We start from the raw sequence: 27,549 nt of genomic DNA, 5'->3' as shown, positions 1-27,549 counted from the left end.
TCTGTTTCTCTTTTCATTTTTGTTGGGCTTTGATTCATGCATCTTGAAGCTCTGTTAGTTTCAGGACATTTAGGATAGTTGTATCTTCTTGGCAAACTGACTCTTTTATCATTATGTAATGTGTATGTAATCAATGGTAATTTTCTTTGCTCTGCAATTTACTTTTTAAAATATTAATAAAACTACTTCTGCTTTCTTTTAATTAGTGTTTTCATGTATAGATTTTCTATCCTTTTCTTTTTACCTTTTTATATCATCATATTTGGGCTTCCCAGGTGGCCCAGTGGTAAAGAATCCACCTACCAAGCAGGAGCTGTGAGTTCTATCCCTGGATTGGGAACATCCCTGGAGAAAAAAATGGCAACCCACTCCAATATCTTTGCTGGAAATCCCATGGATAGAGGAGCCTGGCGGTCTTTAGTCCATGGGGTTGCGAAAGAGTCAGACACAACTTAGTGACTAGCAACAACAACTGTCCTCATATTTCAGGTATTTTGTAGAGTTGGGTGAACGTGAATGTGAAAGTCACTCAGTCGTGTCCAACTGTTTGTAACCCCATGGACTATATAGTCCATGGAATGCTCCAGGCCAGAATACTGGAGTGGGTAGTCTTTCCCTTCTCCAGGATATCTTCCCAACCCAGGGATCGAGCTCAGGTCTCCCACATTGCAGGTGGATTCTTTACCAGATGAGCTAGCTACAAGGGAAGTCCAAGAATATTGGAGTGGGTAGTCTATCCCTTCTCCAGCAGATCTTCCTGATGCAGGAGTCCAGCTGGGGTCTCCTGCATTGTAGGTGGATTCTTTACCAACTGAGCTATCAGAGAAACCCTGTAGAGTTGGGTGATGCTTTTATATTCATTCTTATAATTCCTGTTTTTTAATTGGAATGTCTAGGTCATTTTTACTTAATGTGATTAATTATATCAGATATAGGTAGCCATGTTATTTCTTTTCTATTTTTTCCTCTCTTTTTCAACCTTTTCTACCTTCTTTTTTGGAAGTTTTTAAGAAATTCTTAAAAAAAAATTTACCTATATATTTTTTCACCATATGTCTGCATTTTTCAGTAATTATTCTAAGGATTATAACATACATATTTAACCTTCAGTTCAGTCAGTCAGTTCAGTCGCTCAGTCGTGTCTGACTCTTCGCGACCCCATGGAATTCCTCACGCCAGGCGTCCCTGTCCATCACCAACTATTGGGGCTTACTCAAACTCATGTCCATCAAGTCGGTGATGCCATCCAACCATCTCGTCCCCTGTCGTCCCCTTCTCCTCCCGCCTTCAATCTTTCCCAGCATCAGGGTCTTTTCAGATGAGTCAGTTCTTTGCATCAAGTGGCCAAAATATTGGAGTTTCAGCTTTAGCATCAGTCCTTCCAATGAATATTCAGGACTGATTTCGTTTAGGATGGACTGGTTGGATCTCCTTGCAGTCCAAGGGACTCTCAAGAGTCTTCTCCAGCACCACAGTTCAAATGCATCAATTCTTCTGTGCTCAGCTTTCTTAATAGCCCAACTCTCACATCCATACTTAACTACTGGAAAAACAATAGCTTTGACTAGACAGACCTCTGTTGACAAAGTAATGTCTCTGCTTTTTAACTTGCTGTCTAAGTTGGTCATAGCTTTTCTTCCAAGAAACAAGCATCTTTTATTTTTTTATTTTTTTTAATTATTTTTTTTTCTCTTTTTTTTATTTTTTTATTTTTCAGTGGGTTTTGTCATACATTGATATGCATCAGCCATAGAGTTACACGTATTCCCCATCCCAGTCCCCCATCCCACCTCCCTCTCCACCCAATTCCTCTGGGTCTTCCCAGCCCACCAGGCCCGAGCACTTGACTCATGCCTCCCACCTGGGCTGGTGGTCTGTTTCACCACAGATAATATACATGCTGTTCTTTTGAAACATCCCACCCTCACCTTCTCTCACAGAGTTCAAAAGTCTGTTCTGTACTTCTGCGTCTCTTCTTCTGCCCTGCATATAGGGCCATCGTTACCATCTTTCAAAATTCTGTATATATGTGTTAGTATACTGTAATGTTCTTTATCTTTCTGGCTTACTTCACTCTGTATAATGGGCTCCAGTTTCATCCATCTCATTAGAACTGGTTCAAATGAATTCTTTTTAACGGCTGAGTAATATGCCATGGTGTATATGTACCACAGCTTCCTTATCCATTCGTCTGCTGATGGGCATCTAGGTTGCTTCCATGTCCTGGCTATTATAAACAGTGCTGCGATGAACATTGGGGTGCACGTGTCTCTTTCAGATCTGGATTCCTCAGTGTGTATGCCCAGAAGTGGTGTTGCTGGGTCATATGGTAGTTCTATTTCCAGTTTTTTAAGAAATCTCCACACTGTTTTCCATAGTGGCTGTACTAGTTTGCATTCCCACCAACAGTGTAAGAGGGTTCCCTTTTCTCCACACCCTCTCCAGCATTTATTGCTTGTAGACTTTTGGATAGCAGCCATCCTGACTGGCGTGTAATGGTACCTCATTGTGGTTTTGATTTGCATTTCTCTGATAATGAGTGATGTTGAGCATCTTTTCATGTGTTTGTTAGCCATCTGTATGTCTTCTTTGGAGAAATGTCTGTTTAGTTCTTTGGCCCATTTTTTGATTGGGTCATTTATTTTTCTGGAATTGAGCTTCAGGAGTTGCTTGTATATTTTTGAGATTAATCCTTTGTCTGTTTCCTCATTTGCTATTATTTTCTCCTAATCTGAGGGCTGTCTTTTCACCTTACTTATGGTTTCCTTTGTTGTGCAAAAGCTTTTAATTTTCATTAGGTCCCATTTGTTTATTTTTGCTTTTATTTCCAATATTCTGGGAGATGGGTCATAGAAGATCTTGCTGTGATTTATGTCGGAGAGTGTTTTGAAACAAGCATCTTTTAATTTCATGGCTGCAATCACCAGCTGCAGTGATTTTGGAGCCCAAGAAGATAAAGTCTCTCACTGCTTCCATTGTTTTTCCATCTATTTACCGTGAAGTGATGGGACTAGATGCCATGATCTTAACTTTCTGAATGTTGAGTTTTAAGCCAACTTTTTCACTTTCCTCTTCCACTTTCATCAAGAGGCTCTTTAGTTCCTCTTCACTTTCTGCCATAAGGATGGTGTCATCTGCATATCTGAGGTTATTGATATTTCTCCTGGCAGTCCTGATTCCAGCTTGTACTTCATCAAGCCTGGCATTTCATATGATGTACTCTGCATATAAGTTAAATAGCAGGGTATCTTTATTTAACCTTAAAGTATACTAAAATAAATATTTTACCACTTTCAAGTAAAATATAGAAATTTTACCATTGTGTAGGTCTTATAGCCTTCTGATTTTATGTTCTGATTTTCTTATGTATTACCACTACATTCTTGGAAAGCATACCAGATAATATAATGTTTTGCTTTCAATGATTAAACGTATTTTAAACTATCAAGAGGAGAGGAGTAGTCTTACATTTAACCAAATCTTTGCCATTATATATTTTTCTTCTTTCATATTGATTGCCTACATGTCTTTTGAATATCATTCTTTTAATAATTTTAAAGGATTAAGCTTCTGTATGAAAAACTTTTTTTAATCATTTTTTTAAAAGAGCAGATATACTAAAAATGAATTAGCTTAATTTTTCTTCATCTGAGAATATCTTTATTTTCTTTACTTTCTGATGGATATTTTTATTGGATATAGGATTCTGAGTTGACAGTTATTTTCTTTCAACACTTTAAAATGTTGTTCTTTTTACTTTTGACTTCCACAGTTTCTGAAGAGAAATCTGATGTTATCCAAATAATAAAATAGACTGTTTTTCTGTGATTGCTTTCAAGATACTTTCTTTTTTCTTTAGTTTTTAGCTGTTTGATTATGATGCATTGGGAGTGTGTTTTTTGAGTTTATCCTGTTGGGGTTCATTGAGTTTCTTGGATCTATCTTGCCAAACTTGCAATCTTTTGTCATTGTAACTTCAAATATTTGTTCTGCACCACATTTTCTCCCCTGTCTTCTTGAGACTGCAAAGACACAAATGTTAGCACTCTTTGATGTTGTCCCATAGATCCTTGACACTTCTTAATTTTGTTTTCATTCTTATTTAACTCTACTGTTCAGATTGAATAAGTTCAATTAATGTGTCTAAAGTTTCATAAACTATCCCTCTGACATCTCCATTATGTTGTTGAACCTATCTGATTAATTGTTTTTACTTTAATTATTGTATTTTTAAGTTTTAAATTTCCAAATTTGGTTCTTGTTTATATCTTTTATTTTGTCTTCTGAGACTTTCTTTCTATTTTGAGTGTTTTTTTTTTTTTTCCACTGTAATTTGGAGCATTTTTAGAATAGATGCTTAGAAGTTTATGCATTTATTTGACTGTGTTGGGTCTTAGTTGCAGCTTGCGGGATCTTCCATGGCGGTGCATGGGCTCTCTGGTTATGATGCTTAGGCTCAGTAGTTGTGGTACCTGGGCTTAGTTGCTCAGGTATATGTGAGATCTTAGTTCCCAGGGATTGAACCTGTGTCCCCTGCATTGCAAGGTGGACCCCTGGACCACCTGGGAACTCCTTGCTTGAACGTTTTTATAAGGCAATTTCAACATCTTTTTCCACTTGGTCTTGACATCAGTTGCTTGTGTTTTCCCATGCAAACTGAGATATTCTTTGTTCTTCACATGTGAAGTGGTTTTGAGTTATATCCTGGACATTTAAAAAATATATTTATTTATTTATTTTACTTTACAATGTTGTATTGGTTTTGCCTTACATTGACTTGAATCTGCCGTGGACATACATGTGTTCCCCATCCTGAAGCCCCCTCCCACCTCCCTCCCCATCCCATCCCTCTGGGTCATCCCAGTGCACCAGCCCCGAGCACCCTGTATCATGCATTGAACCTGCACTGGCAATTCATTTCACATGTGATAATTTACATGTTTCAATGCCATTCTCCCATATCATCCCACCCTCACCCTCTCCCAAAGAGTCCAAAAGACTGTTCAATACATCTGTGTCTCTTGCTATCTCGCATACAGGGTTATCGTTACCATCTTTCTAAATTCCGTATATATGCATTAGTGTACTGTATTGGCGTTTTTCTTTCTGACTTACTTCACTCTGTATAATAGGCTCCAGTTTCATCCACCTCATTAGAACTGATTCAAATGTATTCTTCTTAATGGCTGAGTAATATTCCATTGTGTATATGTACCACAGTTTTCTTATGCATTCATCTGCTGATGGACATCTAGGTTGTTTCCTTGTCCTGGCTATTACAAACAGTGCTATGATGAACATTGGGGTACATGTGTCTCTTTCAATTCTTATCCTGGACATTTTGAAGATTAAGTTGTGAGACTGTGGGTCTAAGATTCTATGGAAATTCTATGGAAAATGTTGAAATCTTGTTTTGGCAGGAATTTGACTCAATTTGGTTTAGGCTACAAATTTCAATTAATTTTCTATGTTTTTCAGTTTCAATATCAGTTTGTTTTTCATAGCCTTTGCAGTGCTATTCAGATCTGTGTGTCATCCAGAGCCAAAGTGGAACCTGGGTTGTGGTCTGTCCTGAAGTTTAGTTCTCAGAGTTATGGTGTACTGTTTAGGGCCAAATTCATGTGTAGGTCAGGGGTGAGTGCAGGAGTTTATAAGCAGCTTAATGAGATTATTTTCCTGAGCTACTTCCTCTCCACAATCTGTTTAATGCTTTTTTTAATCTCTGAGAGCTCTAGTTTTTGTTTCTTTAGCTGAAAACAGTGATTTACTTACAACACTCTGCTACACAGTTCTATTATCAATGCCCATGTCTAAAGTCAAGTGGCCGAAGGACACAGAGAGAATAAAAGCAACTTGCTAATATATTCCTCTACTTTTTTGAATATATAAAATATGCTAATAGTTACTGTGTTAATGTATTTGTGTGATAGTTTTATGAACTCTTCCATTTCTGAACAAGTTTCTATCAATTGATTTTTCTGCTGATTGTGGTTTATATTTTCCTATTATTTTAGATGCATAGTAGTTTTGATGGGGTACTGTACATTGTGAAGTTTATGTTATTTGCTGAATTTTGTAGTATTCCTGTAAATAGTGTTGGATTTTGTCCTGATGCAGTTGAGTTACTTGGAATCAGTTAGGTCCTTTGGAAGCTTGTTTTCTAAAGTTTGTTAAGGGTGATCTCAGAGCAGCTTTTAATGCTAATTTAGCTCCACTACTAAGGTAGCGTTCTTCAGATGATTCCACTAGATGACCCATATATTATAAGATCTTCCTGCTTTGATTGGTGAGATCATAAACTCTTCTTAGTTCTCAGTGAGATACAGGAATTGTTCTACCTATAATTTTCTGGTAATTCTTTCCTTGTTATTAGGTCATGTTCTCTCATGTAAGTACAGATCAGTACTCAGCCAAAGTGTCAAGTAGACCCCTTCGCTGATCTCCAGAGCTCAGCAGTTCTATTTTCTCTTTGCTCTCATATTCTAGCCTCTTTGGCCTTCCTAATCTCATCTCTCTTCTCATTCAGACCAGTGGGCTATATTTAGGTTTTACTTTCCTGTGTTGTGGAAACTGTCCAGACAGTAAGCTAGTGCAATGGTAGGGCTTTAGCTCATTTGTTACCCTTCTTTAAAGGATTATTGTCCTATGCTACCTGTTGTCCAATGCCTGAAAATTGTTCTTTTTCACATGTCTTATCCAGTTTTTAGTTGCTTAAAGTCAGAGGGTAAAGTTAGTTCCTATTATAGTGTCTTGGCCAATAGCAGAAATGTCAAAGATTTTATATTTTTACCCTATTCCTTTTTGAGAGGTAGCACTTAGAGGTCAATGTCTTTATCTTTAAGGATTTCTAGACTTTTTTTTTTAATTTCTAGACTTTTTATACATAAAACTAATATAATGTTATATGTCAATTACCAAAAAAAAAATAATAAAATAATTTTAAGTTTCTAAACTTTTAAAATCCAAACACTTTCCTTCAATTGTTCATTGTAATACACCCTAAGCTAAGAAACTTTTCTTTTTCTCTAAATAAAATGTCTTCATAATCAATATTGTATTGCTACTCTATTAGAAGTCTCTTGTTTTGTTTGGTTTTATAGGAACTTGATGCTCTCATGGAATTATTTTGAGGGTCAAGTGTTGTAACATTTGAAATATTTTAAAATGTGTTATTCAAATGCAAGGTACTATTATGAGCCATGAGATGGATTTTGTAAATGAAGCCCCAATTGGGATATTATGTCAATATTTTTCTAAAAATTTTCTTTTATGTATGAAGTTACTAACCTCCTGCAAATGCTGCAGATTTTTAGGAGAGTAATTATTTTACTGTCTTACTTTCGGAGAGTATCATTTTATTTATAAAGTGTTCTAACTTTGTAAATATTTAAAAATTTCCCTTTACAACTTCTTCATATTTCTGCACCCTCGTAGCTAAGGGATTTGTATCTGTGTTGGCTTATTAGTCTGTTATGTTTCTGAATTGGAAAAGAGTGGGGAATGAGAACCATGTACTTTAGTAGGCTTTTGCTTTAGATTCAGTGTGGCTATGAATAGTGTTGGATGGAAGTATTTAACTATATTAAACCAGTAGATTATATTTAGCCTAGTCAATAGTTAACCTTTTAGTCATCAGCTCTGTTAGTTATTAACTTCATCTGATGTATTTAAGCAAATGATAATTTCTTGAACAGTTTTCATGAGGACTTAAGTATTGTTTTTTTAAAAGGCATTACAAATTGTACAGGTAAATGAATTAATGGAATATGTTTCTCTTGCTTAGCAGTTATGGAAGGAGCAGCCTCGGATGAAGCTACTTCAAGAAAGTTATCAAATGTGTCAGGATGCTATCCACAATATAGGAAGAAAAGCGTTTTAGCTTCTGGACTGTCTGAATCATCATTATTCCAAATATTAAATACAAAGAGCCTCCAAAATCATAAAATTATGAGTGAGAATGATGACTATGAATTTAAAAGACCAAAAAATATTTTGCAAATAAGAAGATTCCAGGATGAGGTTGATAGCGGTGATATAGAGTTCCAGGAACCGTATTCAAAGGATGGCATGAACTTTAAGAAAAGTTCAGAGAAAGTTGAAATTCATGACTCAAAGTCTAAACCACAAGACTTGAAGCATGTTTCAGGCCTCAGGAAGACTCTGGATAAAAGTGATATTTTTAGTATCCCAAAACTTCAGAAGCCAGCTGTGAAAAGGAGCTCTAGCCTTCTAAAACAAGTTTCATCTAAGGAAAAAACTGCAGTTAATGCTCTGGGTCAGTATCATATATGTAAGACAACATCTGGGCCCTTCAGTTATTATAGAAATGAGCTGAAGTAAGCAGTATTAGATAGTTGTAGACATTTCAATTGTCAATACTCTGAATATCCATCACTTTTGGAATTTAGACTGATGGATACAATATTGTGGTTTTGATAGCAGTTCCTTTCCAGATGCTCCCTTTTGTGGGGAGCTAACTTGGGCTGTTGGCGTGCTGAGATTCATGGGGTTGCAAAGAGTCGAACATGACTGAGTGACTGAACTAAACTGAACTGAACTTGGGCTGAGAAGTTTATTCAGTGATTAATTGGAATCACTCAAGTTCAGAGGATGAGATGGTTGGATGGCATCACTGACTTAATGGACATGAGTTTGAGTCAATTCCAGGAGATGGTGAAGGATAGGGAAGCCTGGTGTGCTGCAGTCTATGGGGTCGTAGAGTCGGATATGACTTAGCGACTGAACGAGTTCCCGAGAAAGTAGAGGGCCTATTTTCCTTTGGAAATGGTTTTTTATGGTCATTTATTTAACCAAGTATATATGAAGCCTATGTGAAATTTTTGCTCAGAGTTCCATAATTTAAATTTAGGATATCTATAGTACTTCAGGTATTCTTTTTTTAAAAATTTTAATTGGAGGCTAATTACTTTGCAATATTGTGGTGATTTTTGCCATACATTCACATGAATCAGCCATGGACTTACATGTGTTCCCCATCCTGAACCCCCCTCCCACCGCCCTCCCCATCCCATCCCTCAGGGTCATCCCACTGCACCAGCCCTGAGTACCCTGTCTCATGCATCGAACCTGGACTGGCGATCTATTTCACACGATGATATACATGTTTCAATGCTATTCTCTCAAATCATCCCACCGTCGCCTTCTCCCACAGAGTCCAAAAGTCTGTTCTTTACATCTGTGTCTCTTTTGCTGTCTTGCATATATGGTCATTGTTACCATCTTTCTAAATTCCATATATATGCATTAATATACTGTATTGGTGTTTTTCTTTCTGACTTACTTCACTCTGTATAATAGGCTCCCATTTCATCCACCTCATTAGAACTTATTCAAATGCATCCTTTTTAATAGCTGAGTAATAGTCCATTGTGTATATGTACCACAAATTTCTTATCCATTCATCTGCCGATGGGCATCTAGGTTGCTTCCATGTCCTGGCTATTGTGAACAGTGCTGTGATGAACATTGGGGTATACGTGTCTCTTTCAGTTCTGATTTCCTCCGTGTGTATGCCCAGCAGTGGGATTGCTGGGTTGTATGGCAGTTCTATTTTCAGTTTTTTAAGGAATCTCCACACTGTTCAGGTGTTATTTCTTATGGATGTGGGAATATCAAGAGAAAGTAATTAATAGTATACCTCTCAGATCCCTAAGACTTTATGATATTCCTCAAAGATGAGCAGTGACTTCCCAACCAGTATATGTTTTTCCCTTATGTACTACTTTTATCATAGAAATATTGTGTATGTGCATGCATGCTTAGTCACTTCAGTCATGTCCAACTCTTTGCAACACTATGGACCATAACCCACTAGGCTTCTCTGTCCATGGATTTCTCCAAGGAAGAATACTGGAGTGGGTTGCCCTGCCCTTCTCCAGGGGACATATTATGTAGGGAACCCAATTAAACACTCCTTTCTATAGGCCTCAGCTGGAGTTACTTAATTTATATTTATTTTATTTCAAGAAATTTACCACCCTTTAAAAATTGTATTTAGTACTGAGTGTAATTGTTAAGATGAATGCTTTGTGAATCATTAGTGACTCTTATTCCCTGGTGGCTCAGATGTTAATAAATCTGCCTGCAATGCAGGAGACCTGGGTTTGGTCCCTGGGTCAGAAAGATCCCCTGGAGAAGGGAATGGGAACCCACTCCAGTATTCTTGCCTGGAGAACTCCGTGGACAGAGCAGTCTGGCGGGCTACCATCCACAGGGTCACAAAGAGTTGGACACGATGCAGCGACTAACACACACACATACGCTAATTGATACTAATAACTCAATTGAAAAAGGAGTGTGATCTGTTAAGGAGGCATAAAGATGTTTATTATGATTCCTTTACTGATGCACTGCTTTTATGCCATGTCTCATTTCTGTCTCTGAGTTTTTTTGTATTTCATTAAGAATTAAAACTCTGATTAAAGGAATAATGGAGTAGTAGGCATTTAGCCAGTGGGTAGAACAGGATTGTGGTAGAAAGTGGTTATCTACCTTGCTGGTATCACTAAAATCAAATGATTTCACCTACCACTGTCATACTTAACATTCTGTATTTGGAGAAGTATAAAATAGTTTATCTCCTACAACTTCTCCAAATAAGCTGATGATGGTTGAACATCTGTGAAATGTGACTGCCACTTGATTTACATTTAAAAAACATTTAAAATTTTTTGTTATTAAATAATTTTAAATTAATAAGAATTACACAGAAATGAAAACATTTCTACATATTCTTCATCTAATGTTCCCACATATTAATATCTTATATAACCCCAGTATAATGATCTAAACTGGAAAATTAACACTGATACAACAATATTTACTAATATAGGACCTTATTAAAAGTTTGACTGTTTTTCTATGAATGTCCTTTTTCTGATCCAGGATCTCTTTCAGGATCACATGTTACACTTAGTTGTTGTGTGTCCTAGTCTTCTTCAATCTGGGATGGTTTTTCAATATTTCATGACCTTGATACTTTGGAAGAGTATTGACTAGTTGTTTTGTGTAATGTCCCTCATTTTGGGTTTTCTTGTATTTCTTCATGAATAAATTCAGGTTATACATTTTTGCCAGAATACAACAGAGGTGATATTTTTCCCATTTAGGCTCATTATGGTTATGTGTGTCTGCTAGGATTTTGTAATTTTGAAGGTGGTGAACTGAAAACATGGTAGGTAAAATGATAGGGAAAGAACTCTCAAATTTTGTCTGAAATTTTGAAATTTAAACATGGCACATTGATGTTTTAATCTCTTGGACTCCATTATATTTTAATCAAAAACAAACTGCAGGTATAAATGTTCATAGAATTTCAAGACAGTTTTGTGTTTGAGCTGTAAGAGAAAGATTAGGTATAATGTAAGATACAACAGAAATATGAAGAGTTTTAAGTTGGTATTAAGTAAGTAAAACTTGATTTCTGATTACAAGAAAAAGATTTTAGCTGCCAATTATTGCTAAGACACATAAATTATGTTGCTAAGACATATAAATTATGTTGCTAAATAGTCTTCCACATTTTGTATATTTAGGAAGTATCTGTGAAACTATCAAAAAACTCCAAGAAAATTACATTGATGCAGAAGAACTTCAGTCCATTTTGCCTTCAATAGGAATTACTTTATCAGATAAAGAGTTCAAGAAGATTGTGACCGACACTGCTAGAAATGGTGAGAGACTGATAATATCAAAATTTTGAAAAAAATTAGATACTTTCACATGATAGTATTAAATGTTGGAGTAAGATCTCTCAACTGGGAATGGAATGGGTCATTCTAAAGAAGATTCAGAAAGAACAAACAAAAATTGGAAGTAGTTATATATAAAATAGATAACTAAAAACTAATAAGTATAGCACAGGGAACTTAACTCAGTACTCTGTAATGACCTATATGGGAAAAGAATCTTAAAAAGAGTGGATATATGTATTACTAATTCACCTTGCTGTAGAGCAAAAACTACTAATAACACAAGATTGTAAATCAACTATACACCAATATATACGTTATTTTAAAATTGAGAGTAGTAAAAAATTGATTTCTGGGAAGTTTGGTATAATAGATTGGTTTGGAGGGTCTAGGTAGGTTTTTTCTATTTCAGAATTCTTTCATAAGGTTCTTCATCATTATTCCTAGCTCTGCCTTCTAGTGTGGGACAGGTCCTGGGGAAAGCTTATCTAGTTGTAGAAGAGAGGTTCAAGTAGCAAGACTCTGATACCCCAGAGGTTCAAAAATCTCTCAGTAAATAGCCTAGGGAGTCCACGGAGAAATGATTGGAGATTCTAAAATGTAGAGGGAGTACTGTGGCTAGGAATTTAGGGCTAGTGATTCTTAATCAAGGCAAGCAGTTATTAAATAGCATCTAGAAATAAAATAGCATATCTCACTCCTCAGCCTAAGTTTAGGGCAGAGTTTGAATTTCTAAGAAAGATTTTTGTGTTAGAGAAGTTGATTTATCATTAAGTAAGAATTTTCCACAGCAAAAGTTCAGTTGAAGAGAGGGCAGAGGCAACATTTTGGGAAAATACTGACAGAAATAACATTAGGAGTGAACTGTTAGACCCTGAGCAAAACTGTTAGTTAAGGTAAATAAGAAAGAAGGTTTGATTTAAAAAAAAAATCTAAGGAGTAGAGATCAGAGTAAATGGTTGCGAAAGGGGTAAGTGTTGGCTGCTGCTGCTACTGCTGCTCTTGCTAAGTCGCTTCAGTCGTGTCCGACTCTGTGCGACCCCATAGATGGCAGCCCATCAGGCTCCACCGTCCCTGGGATTCTCCAGGCAAGAACACTGGAGTGGGTTGCCATTTCCTTCTCCAATGCGTTAAAGTGAAGTTGCTCAGTCGTGTCGGACTCTTCGAGACCCCATGGACTGCAGCCTACCAGGCTCCTCCGTCCATGGGATTTTCCAGGCAAGAGTACTGGAGTGGGGTGCCATTGCCTTCTCTGGTAAGTTTTGGGGGTGGAACAAAATGGGTAAAAGGGATCAACTGTATGATGATAGATGGAAACTAAATTTTTGGTAGTGAGCACACTGTAGCATATATTAAAGTAGAAATATACTGTTGTACACGTGAAGCATGCAATGCTGTAGATGAGTGTTACCTCAATACAAAATAAAATTTTTTTCATTTATTTTTATTAGTTGGAGGCTAATTACTTTACAATATTGTAGTGGTTTTTGTCATACATTGACATGAATCAGCCATGGATTTACATGTATTCCCCATTTTAAAAAATCTAAAGGGTAGAAGCCACTAAATTTTTTCAGCCTTGTTTCTGCTTATCAGGATTGGTATGAACACAGTGCAGGGTTTGTATCTAAAATAGGTGTTGTTTGGACTAGCTGGATAACCAGGGGTAGGGATGGGGATATGTGGGTCCATTAGGGCTGGTTAGCATTGTCAAGGTATCAATGGATAGCATATTGGTTGACTGGGTTTTCATAATTATGTGAAATAGACTCATTAACTTTCTCATGGTCCATATCTTTGAGCACCTTTCCTTTTTCCTATATCTATCAAGAACTTAGTACCTAACCCTGTCCTTTGCACTTTATAATAAACACTGAAAAAGCAGGGACTGTGTCTCACTTACTTTTGAGTCCTTGGTGCCTAGCATAGTTCTTGGCACTAATATACACTCAGTAATGGTTGAAATGAAATGAAATGTAATGACCTAATTTAGAAAGACTCATCTAGGGGGACAGGCTATGTAGAAGAAATAAGCTAATGATTAAGTGAAGGGTAAGTATATGTTTCATAGTTGTATTAAAATGTGAATTTACATTTTACACAAAAGTATAATAGAATGTATCATCTCAACTTTTTGTTTTACAGAAAATGGAATGGTGAAATTAGATGATTTTGTGAGTGCTGTCTCTAAAGAGCAAACTCTTCCTGAATATGATGGTAGGTAGGAAATTTATTTTAAAGTCATTTGAGGAAAGAGCAGTTAGGTTGAGGAGAATTAGGTTCAACTGAACTGAATTTGCTTTTTTTATGTACTAATAGTTCCAAAACCCTTGACAAGCCATTTGGCATTTTTTAAAAACTTCATGTATCAGGGTACTAAGAACTAACTTGCTTACTTCACAGAATTATTATGTGGATTTTATGAACTGGAGAGTGCTATACCCATGTACAGTAATGGTAATGATAATTAGGAGGTCAAATAGGTAATTAGCTCCATTATTAGCCATTGATAAATGATTTACTTCTTTAAAGAGGAACTTGTTTGAATCAAATACTTTGGTTTTTCTTTGCTTTAGAACATTAAAAAAGAAACAGTTCTATTGAGGTAAAATTTGCATACATAAAATCTCCCATGCACTGATTTACAAATTTATAGTCATACCACAATCTAGTTTTTTATTTGCAATGTTTTAATTTTTTATATAAATAATTTTTTTCTGTGAGATTAAAAAGCAATGAAAGTTATGAAGGCATGCTGTTTTATTTCCTTCTGTTTATTCATATGCTTAAAAAGAAGTGAACTTTCTGTCTCTTCCTATAAGATTTCTCAGATAAGAAAAAATTAATTCAAAGGAAGATACTTCCTTTTACACCTAGATGAAGAATCTCATGTTAAAAGCTATATTATCATTTGTCATTTCTGATGAATGTAAGTGCTTAAATCTCTGGATTCCTCGAAGATGCTATTAGTATATAGATTTCTTGAATGCTTCACCATGCAATCATTCATTCACAAATTCAATCATTCTTTCATTGCTATTTTGTGAAGTAGTGTCTGTCTTGGTCACAAACTCTCTGATCCATATATGACTACTGGAAAAACCATAACTTTGACCAAATGGGCCTTTGTTGGCAAAGTAATGTCTCTGCTTTTTAATATGTTGTCTAGGTTGGTCATCACTTTTCTTCCAAGGAGCAAGCATCTTTTAATTTCATGGCGGCAGTCACCATCTGCAGTGATTTTGGAGCCCCCCCGAAAATAAAGTCTGTCACTATTTCCATTGTTTTCCCATCTATTTGCCATGGAGTGATGGGACCAGATGCCATGATCTTAGTTTTCTGAATGTTGAGTTTTAAGCCAACTTTTTCACTCTCTTTTTTCACTTTCATCAAGAGGCTCTTTAGTTCTTTGCTTTCTGCCATAAGGGTGGTATCATCTGCACCTCTGAGGTTATTGATATTTCTCCTGGCAATCTTTATTCCCGCTTGTGCTTCATCTATATACCAGTTATACCTACATACCTATACCAGTTAAATAAAAATTACCCATCCTTGACCCTCCAGCTCTGGAAATCATCATTCTACAATACTTTTTGTTTCTGTGAATTTGTTCTCTTGAGATACCCTAGTAGAATCATATAGCATTTGTCTTTCTGTGACTGACTTATTTTGTTTATAATAATGCCCTCAAAATCTGCGTTGTAGCATGTGTCAGAATTTCCTTCCTTTTTCACCACATTTTGCTTATTCATTCATCAGTGCACACGTGTGTTTCTTCCACCACTTGGCTGTTGTGAATAGCGCTGCTATACAAATGGGCATGCAAATACCTCATTAGGCTGCTACTTTGATTCTTTTAGCTATACACCCGGAAGTAGACACAATCCAGTTTGTAACATTTCTATCAGTACTGAAAATTCTCTCATGCCCATTTGTAATTAATCTTCATCCCATCCCTAGACAACCACTAATTTGCTTTCAGGCTCTATGATTGTGACTTTTTTGACAGTTAATACAAATTAAATCATATAACATGTCTTTTATACTTGGCTTCCTTCATTTTGCATAATGTTTTTAAGGTTAATTCATGTTGTAGTAAGTATCAATAGTTCATTCCTTTTTATGGATAAATTCATATTACAGTCTATAGATATACTCTGTTTTGTTGATGGTTGACAAGTTCATAGACATTTGACTTTTTCAGTTTGTGACTTTTATCAGTAGTAATGAAATTAATATTTGCATACATGTCTTTCTGTGGACATAGGCTTTTATTTCTCATGGGTAAATTCCTAGGAGAAAGATTGTTAGTCTGCATAGTAAATTTATATTTAGGTTTTTAACAAATTGCCAAACTGTTTTCCAAAGTGGCTATAACATTTTCTTTCTCAGCAGCAATGTATAAAGATTCTAGTTTCTTCCCATCTTTGTCAACACTTGTTTTTTTTTAAATTTTAACTATTATAATAAGTGTGTAGTGGTATTTCATTTTGCTTTTAAGTTTCATTTCTCTAATGACTAATAATATTGAGTATTTTTGTATATGCTTGCTAGCCATCCAGGTGTCTTTGGTAAAGTATATATTCAAATCTTTTGCCCATTTTTAGAATTCCATTTTGATTTATCTATATTATTTTAGAGTGTATCTCTTTTTGGTGGTTGCTTCAGGTATTATATATACACATAACTTATACAGTCTACTGATGTCATTATTTTACCAGTTCAAATGAAGTATGGAAATATTGTCTATCCTTACATCCCTTTACCCTCCCCTATGTATGATAGAATTGTCTTAAATATATCCTTTACATATATTTAAAAGCATACTGGACAGTTTTATAATTTTTGCTTCAACCATCAAATGTGATTTAAAAACTTAAGAGAAGGAAAGCCTACTATATTTACCCATATTTTGGCCTACCATTTTTTATTCTTCCTTCCTGATACTCCAGAGTTCTTTGTTTTATCCTTTTCTTTCTGTTTAAACATCTTCCATTTAACCATCCATCGGTTTACTGTCAACAGATTCTCTTCATTTTCTTCCATCTGAGAACATCTTGCTTTTCCCTTCATTCCTGAAGGATATTTTTTTTCTAAGTATGAATTTGGGGTTGACAGTTCTTTTCTTTCAGCACTTGAAAAATATGGTGCCACTTCTTTCTGGTGTCCATGGTTTCTGAGGGAAATCTTCATTAGGTTTTTCCCCCCCTATAGGTAAGTTGTCATTTTTCTTTAGCTACTTTTTTTTTTCATTTATTTTTATTAGTTGGAGGCTAATTACTTTACAGTATTGTAGTGGTTTTTGCCATTCATTGACATGAATCAGCCATGGATTTACATGTATTCCCCATCCTGATCCCCCCTCCCACCTCCCTCCCCACTCCATCCCTCTGGGTCCTCCCAGTGCACCAGCCCTGAGCACTTGTCTCATGCATCCAGCCTGGGCTGGTGATCTGTTTCATCCTTGATAATATACATGTTTCGATGCTGTTCTCTCGAAACATCCCACCCTCGCCTTCTCCCACAGAGTCCAAAAGTCTGTTCTGTACATCTGTGTCTCTTTTTCTGTTTTGCATATAGGGTTATCGTTACCATCTTTATAAATTCCATATATATGTGTTAGTATACTGTATTGGTCTTTATCTTTCTGGCTTACTTCACTCGTATGATGGGCTCCAGTTTCATCCATCTCATTAGAACTGATTCAAATTTTTTTCTCTGTGTTTAATTATGATGTGTCTTGACATGGTTTTCGTTAGCTTTATCCTGTTTGAGTTTCACATATTTTCTTGGATCTGTAGGTTCATATCTGTTGCTAAAAATTTGGAAATTGTTTAGCCATTATTTCTTTGAGTACCTTTTAAGCCATGTTGTTTCTCTTTTCTTCTGAGACTCTGATTTTACAATTTTAGATCATTTTTTTATACTGCTTCAGGTCCCTGAGACTCTATTCTTTTTTATTTCAATCTATTTTCTTTATACCAGACCACCTGACCTGCCTCTTGAGAAACCTATATGCAGGTCAGGAAGCAACAGTTAGAACTGGGCATGGAACAACAGACTGGCTCCATATAGGAAAAGGAGTACGTCAAGGCTGTATATTGTCACCCTGCTTGTTTAACTTATATATAGAATACATCATGAGAAACGCTGGACTGGAAGAAGCACAAGCTGGAATCAAGATTGCCGGGAGAAATATCAATAACCTCAGATATGCAGATGACACCACCCTTATGGCAGAAAGTGAAGAGGAACTAAAAAGCCTCTTGCTGAAAGTGAAAGAGGAGAGTGAAAAAATTGGCTTAAAACTCAACATTCAGAAAACTAAGATCATGGCATCTGGTCTCATCACTTCATGGGAAATAGATGGGGAAACAGTGGGACCAGTGTCAGACCTTATTTTTTTGGGCTCCAAAATCACTGCAGATGGTGATTGTAGCCATGAAATTAAAAGACACTTACTCCTTGGAAGGAACGTTATGACCAGCCTAGATAGCATGTTAAAAAGCAGCGACATTACTTTGTCCACAAAGGTCCGTCTAGTCAAGGCTATGGTTTTTCCAGTAGTCATGTATGGATGTGAGAGTTGGACTGTCAAGAAAGCTGAGCGCCAAAAAATTGATGCTTTTGAAGTGTGGTGTTGGAGAAGACTCTTGAGAGTCCGTTGGACTGCAAGGAGATCCAACCAGTCCATCCTGAAGGAGATCAGTCCTGGGTGTTCATTGGAAGGACTAATGTTGAAGCTGAAACTCCAATACTTTGGCCACCTCATGCAAAGAGTTGACTCATTTGAAAAGACCGTGATGCTGGGAGGGGTTTGGGGCAGGAGGAGAAGGGGACGGCAGAGGATGAGATGGCTGGATGGCATCACCGACTCGATGGACATGAGTTTGAGTAAACCCCGGGAGTTTGTGATGGACAGGGAGGCCTGGTGTGCTGCGATTCATGGGGTCACAAAGAGTCAGACACGACTGAGTGACTGAACTGAACTGATTTTCTTTATGTTGTTCATTGGGTGATTTTGCTCTCTTTCAGTTCATTGATTCTTTCTTCTCTTTTCTCCACATATTTCATACTCTGATTTTATAACTTATTAATGTTCATATTATTAAAGATTCTGACAATGCTTTTCATATATAACATTTGTGAAATATTTAATATTTCATTGGTATGTTAAAACCAAAATTCATCTTACTATTGGTGTTTTCTTTTTGATGTATATTTAATACTTATTTGCATACTGCTTTATTTTCAGTGTTGACTGGTATCATTAAAGCTATTGATAAAATTAAAGATGAAAATATTGATTATGGGGATCTGAACACTTGTCTTCAAAATTTAGGAGTTTACCTTTCTAAGCCAGAATTTCAGAAGATCATAGAGTTGACTGAAGTTGGTGGTAAGTGACATATTGTCAGGAAAATTGGGTTGATATATCTGAAAAGAGGGTGAGTTTGCTATTCTTTTCCTCAGAGTGATGACTTTACAGATTTTATTGGAAAAAAAGTCCATCAAAGTTAAGCAAATACAGAAAAGTACAAAAATACTCAAAAGTACAAGACTCTTAAAATCTCATTGTCCAGAAATAAGCAGTCTTAATAGTCTTTCAGACTATTTTTCCCTAGGCAAAAATGTAAGGAAAAAGAAAGTAGGGTTTGTGATTTTACTCTCTGATTGACACAAGTCAGGACTAAAGGCATTAAGTGGGACAAAGGACGACTTTATTATGTCAAAGCCCACAGTTCATAACAAAGGTACCAATTCTTTTAGGTGCCCCTAGAACATAGCAGCAACTTTCCTAAAGAGAAAGGTTGAGAGTGAGGTAGAGGAGTGTATATGGTTATAGATAAAATAATAATGACCATGAGTTGATATTTGCATCTAGGGAGTATATTTGGTGCTCATTGCCATTTACTTTCTATTTTGAATATATTTACAATTTTTCATAATGAAAAGTAAAAAGAAATAGAAACAAATCTATTATAAGTTATATAAGACCTATGTGGATAAAATGATAAAACTTTTAAAAGAAATTACAAATACCTGAATAAATGATAATATACCCCATATTCATGGACTCAGAGACCCAAGACTGTCAAATCTAATTAATCTATTTATCCAAAACAATTCTAATAAAACCCTAACTTTTTTGATGAGCTAATTCTAGTATTTGTATGTGTGAGCAAGGGCCAAGAAGAAGAAAAACGTGTGTAGCTGTGTGTGTGTGTGTGTGTATGTGTGTGTATGGTGTTGACTGAGACATGCTTTCTGGGTTATCAAGGCTCATTATAAAGCTATAGTAATTTAAACAGTGTGAGAATGGCACAGGGATAGAGAAATTGACCAATAAGACAATAGAAGGAACTTCTGAATTTATCTACACACATATATGGAAATATATAATGAGGTGGTAGATCATAAGGGGAGAAAGAAGCCCCATTTAATAAATGGTGCTGGAGTAATTAACTATATGCCATATTCAGTAATACTTTCCAGATGTGAACAGTAAAAGTTTTAGGAAAAAAAGAGGAAGAATTTTCTGACTTAGTGTTAGGAGGGATTTTTCAAAAAAAATTCAAAATCACTAAGCAGAAAAGATTGATAAATTTTGCTACATGAGAATGAAGAACTTCTCTTCACTAAAAGATAATACAAAAAGGACAAGTTACACACTGAGTAAAGATTATTTTCAATACATAGCAGCAGATGATTATTTTAGAGTATTTGTAGGGAGCCCCTATAAAATAACCACCTAATAGAAAAAATATCTAAATTTCAAGAACTGTTATTTCCAAGGGGAACAAATACAAATTTCTAATAATCATATAAAAACATTTGCAACATCATTAGGAATCAGGGAAATGCAAAATTTAGGTCACAGTGAGATAACTTTTTATATCCACCTACGTGGCAAAAATTAAGATTTCTGTTAATATAAGTGTTGCTAAATATGAAAGTGAAAAGTGGTAAAAGTGGTTTAAAAAACTTTGAAAAAGATTATGTAGTATTTTGTAAGGTTTTCATATCCCTGTGGCTTAGAAAAATTCACTTTCAGCTATAAATCCAAGAAAATCATTTGCACTGATGTACAAGCAGACATGTTCAAGGCAGCATTGATTTTAATGTGTGCCCAGTCACTCAGTCGTGTCTGACTCTTTGTGACGCTATGGACTGTAGCCCTCCAGGCTCCTCTGTCCATGGAATTCTCCAGGCAAGAATATTGAATGGGTAGCCATTCCCTTCTCTTGGGGATCTTTCCAACCCAGGGATCAAACCTGGGTCTCTCATATTGCAGGCAGATTCTTCACCATCTGAACCACCAGAGAAGCCTTTCGTAATGAATATATGTCTCAAATATTTTTTTTGTATATATGTGTATGTGCTTAGTCGCTCAGTTGTGTCCAACTCTTTGCAACCCTATGAACTGTAGCCCACCAGGCTCCTCTGTCCATGGGGATTCTCCAGTCTAGAATACTGGAGTGGGTTGCCATGCCCTTCTCCAGGGAATCTTCCCAACCCAGGGATCGAACCCAGGTCTCCCACATTGTAGGTGGATTCTTTACCATCTGAGCTACGAGGGTATAAAATATAATAAAATAAAAGAGCAGAATTTATTGCTTTAGAAAATTTATGTGTTCCTGTCAGGGAATGTAAATCTTAATTAACTCTGAATTCCCCCGGAATTTTTCAAGGTCTCACTTCTTTTTTCTCAATAGATTTGGCTAAGAATATAAAGTGATTTGGTGCTCTTTGAAGTAAACTACTCAAGGCTATTTAGTGTTGAAAATAGAAAGTATACTGTGCTGTATTTTTTATAGTGTATTAGAATTTTTTTTTTCTCAGTGGGGTAAGCAAAGGACTAGGATTATAAAAAACTCACCATATTTATGTAAAATCTTTATATCAGGCCCTGGAAAATTCTTAGAAATGTTTTATTCATTATCATTGGGATATTATGAAGAATTTTTAAGGTATAAAGTGACTATTAAAATGTTTAATTGTTTCAGTAGCATGCTTGAGTAAAGATATTAGTATGAATGTTAGTCTGATGTAGAAGAAGTCAAGAGTCAAGAGAGCTCTCTTCTAATTCCTGGTTTTGTATTATCTGTTGTGAAATCATATCATATATGCATGTTTTTTAACATGTATAAATAGCATATTAATTCTTTGCCTACATATTTACTGAGTTGTTGCAAGGTCAAGTCAAGATAATATAAGTTTAAAGTTAAAAACGTTGTACACTTGTGACTAGAGGGATTTTTGATAAGCTTTCATGGTGTTTTCAGGGCTTAGTTTTTGCTTGTAAATTGAACTGCTTTACCCCTTATACCCATATATCTTTAGTGGTTTGTATTAGCTGATGGATATAATGATGTTATCTCCCTGAGTATATAACTTATTTTACATAATTTAGTATTTATCACAATAAATCTTTAAGTTAATACTGAAGAAAATGTGTTCTTTTCCCTTTAGAAACAAAAAAAGTGAATTTTAAACAATTTGTTGATACTATGATGAGCAACACGGAACGCTTCTCTGAAAAATTAGGTAAGAATTTGTACTTTTTGTGGACTAAATAGTTTGACAGACTTTAGAAAAGTGTAATACACTAAAAGAGCCAGGTATCCTGAAGATCATCAGGCAAATAAATAGTTGGTTTACTGCTATGTTTGACCTTAATCATCTCCGTTACTGATTCCTAAATCTAGAAGACCTTCCCTATGCAAATGAATTGAAAGCTATCATAATCTTATTACTCAACCTCACACCTCATTATATAGAGCTAGAATCATATATATGAAATCCATATTTTGGGAAGATTTTAAGTGTTTTATTATTTTGGGAAAGTGATGCCATCTAGTGATCATAGCTGAGTACTATAATACAAAATTTCTGGTTTCAGCTGTTCATATTTTTTTCATCTTCCAATTTATTTGATAACATTTATTGCGCCATTACTATGTATCAGATTATATGTTAAGCTGTGAGAGTATTAAAGACACTGTTTGAAAATGAAAAAGACAGTCTTTGTAACTAAGAAGCTCACTGTAAAAAATGTAAGGTCATATATGTATATTTTAAATGGAATGAAATTAGTAACTTAAAAATTGGTGCTAAAAGTAGGATTGTGTTATTTTGTGCCATATATTAGGAAATAGTGCACTTTAAGTAACAGCCAGTTTTACCTTATATATTAATTTGTTTCCTATATAAGGAAATCCAATTGATTAGTTGGATGAAAGGATTATTTGCTTGTCACTCACTTTTCCTAGAAACTTCATTTTTAGATTATTTCCTTTCTAATTCTTTTTCTTTAAGTAATTTTAAAATTAAAGTAAATGCCAAGAGAAAATAATTTTAGTAAAACCATTTCAAGCACATTCAGTGACTGGATGTATATTTTTACATTGTGTACTCATTCAGATTTTATGTAAGTCATTCTGTGTGGTTATTCTGTGTTGATCATTCTGTGTGGCTGCTGTAGAATTTATTTTTGTTTTTATTCTTTTATCTTGATTTTTATTCATTTACTTTATTTTTTGTATTTTACAAGATGATGGCTATAATTACCTGTGCTATACAGTATAGCTTTGTTGCTGTCTATTTTATGCACAGAAGTTTGTATCTCTTAATTCCATTACAGCTATTTTGTCCTTTCCCTCTGTTCTTTCCTCTCCTCACTGGTAACCACTAATTTGTTTTTTATATATGTGAATGGTTCTCTTTATTGTATACATTCATTTGTTTTATTTTATTTGATTCCACATAAAAGTGATATCATACAGTATTTTTCTTTATCGGACTGATTTCACTAAGCATAGTATTCTCTAGGTGCATCCAAATTGCTGCAGTGGCAGAATTTGGTTCTTTTTATGGCTGAGTAATATTCCATTTTGTCAGAACTCTCCACTATGACCCATCTGTCTTGGGTGGCCCTACACACCATGGCTCATAGTTTCATTGAGTTAGACAAGGCTGTGGTCCATGTGATCAGATTGCCACACAATTGCACTCATCTCACACTCTAGCAAAGTAATGCTCAAAATTCTCCAAGCCAGGCCTCAACAGTACATGCACTGTGAACTTCCAGATGTTCAAGCTGAATTTAGAAAAGGCAGAACAGCAAGAGATAAATTGCCAGCATCCACTGGATCATCTAAAAGGAAAGAGAGTTCCAGAAAAACACCTACTTCTGCTTTATTGACTACACCAAAGCCTTTGTGTGGATCACAACAAATGTGGAAAATTCTTAAAGAGATGGGAATACCAGACCTCCTGACCATCGTCCTAAGAAATCTATGTGCAGGTCAAGAAGCAACAGTCAGAACTGGGTGTGAAACAACAGACTGGTTTCAAATCGGGAAAGGTGTATATTGTCACCCTGCTTATTTAACTTATATGCAGAGTACATCACGGGAAATTCTAGACTGGATGAAGAACAAGCTGGATTCAAGATTGCCGGAAGAAATATCAATAACCTCAGATGCGCAGATGACACCACCCTTATGGCAGAAAGTGAAGAAGAGCTAAAGAGCCTCTTGATGAAAATGAAAAAGGAGAGTGAGAAAGTTGACTTAAAACTCAACATTCAGAAAACTAAGATCATGGCATCTGGTCCCATCACTTCATGGCAAATAGATGGGGAAACAAAGGAAGCAGTGAGAGACTATTTTCTTGGGCTCCAAAATTACTGTAGATAGTTACTCCAGCCATAAAATTAAAAGGTGCTTGTTCCTTGGAAGAAAAGTTGTGATCAACCTAGACAACATATTAAAAAGCAGAGACATTACTTTGCCAACAAATGTCCGTCTAGTTAAAGCTATGGTTTTTCCAGTAGTCATGTATGGTTGTGAGAGTTGGACTATAAAAAAAGCTGAGCACAGAAGAATTGATGCTTTTGGACTGTGGTGTTGGAGAAGACTCTTGAGAGTCCCTTGGACTGCAAGGAGGTCCAACCAGTCCATCCTAAAGGAGATCAGTGAATATTCATTGGAAGGACTGATGCTGAAGCTGAAATTCCAATACTTTGGCCACCTGATGTGAAGAACTGACTCATTTGAAAAGACCCTGATGCTGGGAAAGATTGAAGGCAGGAGGAGAAGGGGACAATAGAGGATGAGATGGTTGGATGTCATCACTGACTTGATGGACATGAGTTTGAGTAAACTCTGGGAGTTGGTGATGGACAGGGATGCCTGGTGTGCTGTAGTCCATGGGGTCGCGAAGAGTCAGACACTATCAAGTGACTGAAATGAATTGAACTGAATATTCCATTGTGTGTGTGTGTGTCTTTGTGTATGTATATATATGGCATTTTTTCCTTTACAAATTCATTTGTTGATGGACACTTATGTTGCTTCCATATCTTGGTTCTTATAAGTAGTGTTGTTATGAACATTGAGGTGTGTCTATCTTTTGAAATTAGTGTTTTTGGTTTTTCCAAATATATACCCAGGAGTGAAATTGCTGGACATATGGTTGTTCTGTTTTTAGCTTTTTGAAGAACCTTCTTACTGTTTTCCACAGTGGCTGCAACAAATTACCTCCCTACTAACAGTGTACAAGTATTCCTATTTCTCTACATCGTTGCTGATGTTTGTTATTTATGGACTTTTTGATGATAGCCATTCTGACAGGTGGGAGGTGATATCTTGTTGTGGTTTTGATTTGTATTTCTCTAATAATTAGTGATGTTGAGTTTCTTTTCATGAATCTCTTAGCCATCTGTATATCTTCTTTGGAGAAATGTCTAGTTAGCGGGTATCGGGGGTGAGCTGTGGTGGAGTGGCCACCCTCAAAGAACTGGGCTGCTTCTCACGTTGATAAGTAAGCTTCAGCAAATACATTATTGATGGATATTGTTAATTTAGCATTAAAATATATTTTATGTTTGAGGTTGAAGGGGAATCTGGCTATTCTTAGTCTACCATATTGCCAGTTCTCTCTTTAAAAGCACTGTTCAGATTTTTGACCTTGCCACTCCACACTGCATGTGTGCTCAGTTTCCTAGTTGTGTTTGACTGTTTGCAACCCCATAGACTGTAACCCATCAAGCGGCTCCTGTCCATGGAGTTTTCCAGGCAAGAATACTGGAGCAGGTTGCCATTTCCTATTCCAGGTTATCTTCCTGGGATAACCTGGAAGGATAACCAGGGATCAAACCCGAGTCTTCTATGTCTCCTGTGTTGGCAGGTGAATTTTTTACCACTGAACCAGCTGGGAAGCCCTGCCACTCCATACTAGCTTTTTACAAAAAGTTAAATCTTGTCTTGCTAAATGCAGTGGTCAATTTTCTGTCTTTATCTTATTTATCTCTAGTAGGTTTTAACATGTTTTTCTTGAAAATTTCTCTCCCCCTGTCTTCTGTGACATGTAGTCTCCTAATTTCCTTCTCATCTAATTGGCTTTTCCTTTTTCAAAAATTGAAATATAATTGACATATTGTGTAAGTTTAAGGTGTGCAATGTGTTGATTTGGTACACTTTTTGCAGTAGGATTACCATCATAGTGTTAGCTAACACCTCCATCACATCACATTATTATTTCTCTTTTTGTGGTGAGAACATTTAAGATTTAGTCTCTTAACAACTTTCAAGTATACAGTACAATATTGTTTACCATAATCACTATGCTGTTCATTAGAACCCCAGGGCATACTAATCTAATTGCAAGCTAGTATCCTTTGACCGACATCTCCCTAGCTCCCTGACTCCTCAAGCCCTGGTAGCCACCATTCCTATTTTCTGTTTCTATGAGTTCTGCTTTTTTAGTTTTCACATATAAGTGAGATCTTCTAGTATTTGTCTTTCTCTGTCTGACTTACCTCACTTAATACCCTCAAGGTTGCAAGTGGCAGAATTTTCTATAGTTGCTGAATAATATTCCATTGTATATGTCCCTTCCTCTTTTGTTTTGTTTGCTGGCTGCTTCTTTTCTGGCTGACTTTTAAATGTCAGTGTGATCCCAGATTCCATTTTGAGTTTCATTCTCTAAGGCTTTTTCTGAGTGATCCTACTGCTTTAAATAATGCCTGTATCCTTCTGACTCCCTATTTACCTCAAACTTAATGTATATGGAAAAGAATTCTTGTTTTCTGACAAGCTTATTCTTTCCCTAGTCTTTCCTATCTCAGCTACTGATCCTACTCTCCACCCAGCTGCTCAGGTCTCAAACCTAGAAGTTCTTCATGGTCCCAGCCCCCTTAGACTGTCATTCAGTTCATCATTAAATACTCTCTCAGCTTTATGCTCAAAATATATCCTATGTTTGTTCACTTCTCATCATCTCTATCATTTTCACCCTTGTTGATGCCACTGACATTTTTCAAAAGCTTCCTAACTGCCTGATCTTCAGAAAGTTCATTGTCTACATAGCAATAGAATAATATTTTATACTTTTATAATAAGATAATTTCACTTCCCTGTTAAAACCTTACAAAGGTTTTCTGTTGGAATTTTAATAAAACAAAATTTCCTTCCATAGTCTGTGGTATAGTGAAGAGGAAATAGTTATCCAGAAAAGGATTTTTTTTCCCCACTTATTTTTATTAGTTGGAGGTTAATTACTTTACAGTATTGTAGTGGTTTTTGCCATACATTGACACGAATCAGCCATGGATTTACATGTATTCCCCATCCTGATCCCCCCTCCCACCTCCCTCTCCACCTGATTCCTCTGGGTCTTCCCAGTGCACCAGTCCTGAGCACTTGTCTCATGCATCCAACCTGGGCTGGTGATCTGTTTCACCACAGATAATATACATGTTTCAATGCTGTTCTCTCTAAACATCCCACCCTTGCCTTCTCCCACAGAGTCCAAAAGTCTGTTCTATACATCT

General features: G+C 36.0%; 1 protein-coding gene across 1 annotated transcript in view; it reads left to right on the top strand.

Moving 5' to 3' along the window:
- The window catches only part of LOC136150108 (EF-hand calcium-binding domain-containing protein 13-like), a 133,542-nt gene that overhangs the window by 55,248 nt on the left and 50,745 nt on the right, over positions 1 to 27,549 (top strand). The window contains exons 9-13 of the mRNA XM_065910880.1: positions 7,784 to 8,275; positions 11,556 to 11,693; positions 13,857 to 13,928; positions 18,967 to 19,110; positions 22,185 to 22,259. Of these exons, the coding sequence (XP_065766952.1) occupies positions 7,784 to 8,275; positions 11,556 to 11,693; positions 13,857 to 13,928; positions 18,967 to 19,110; positions 22,185 to 22,259 (921 nt within the window). The remainder of the gene's footprint in view (positions 1 to 7,783; positions 8,276 to 11,555; positions 11,694 to 13,856; positions 13,929 to 18,966; positions 19,111 to 22,184; positions 22,260 to 27,549) is intronic.

The sequence above is a fragment of the Muntiacus reevesi genome, chromosome 18 (assembly GCF_963930625.1).
Source record: "Muntiacus reevesi chromosome 18, mMunRee1.1, whole genome shotgun sequence".
In the NCBI taxonomy this organism is placed as follows: domain Eukaryota; kingdom Metazoa; phylum Chordata; class Mammalia; order Artiodactyla; family Cervidae; genus Muntiacus; species Muntiacus reevesi.
This window is presented reverse-complemented; position numbering and strand designations above follow the sequence as displayed.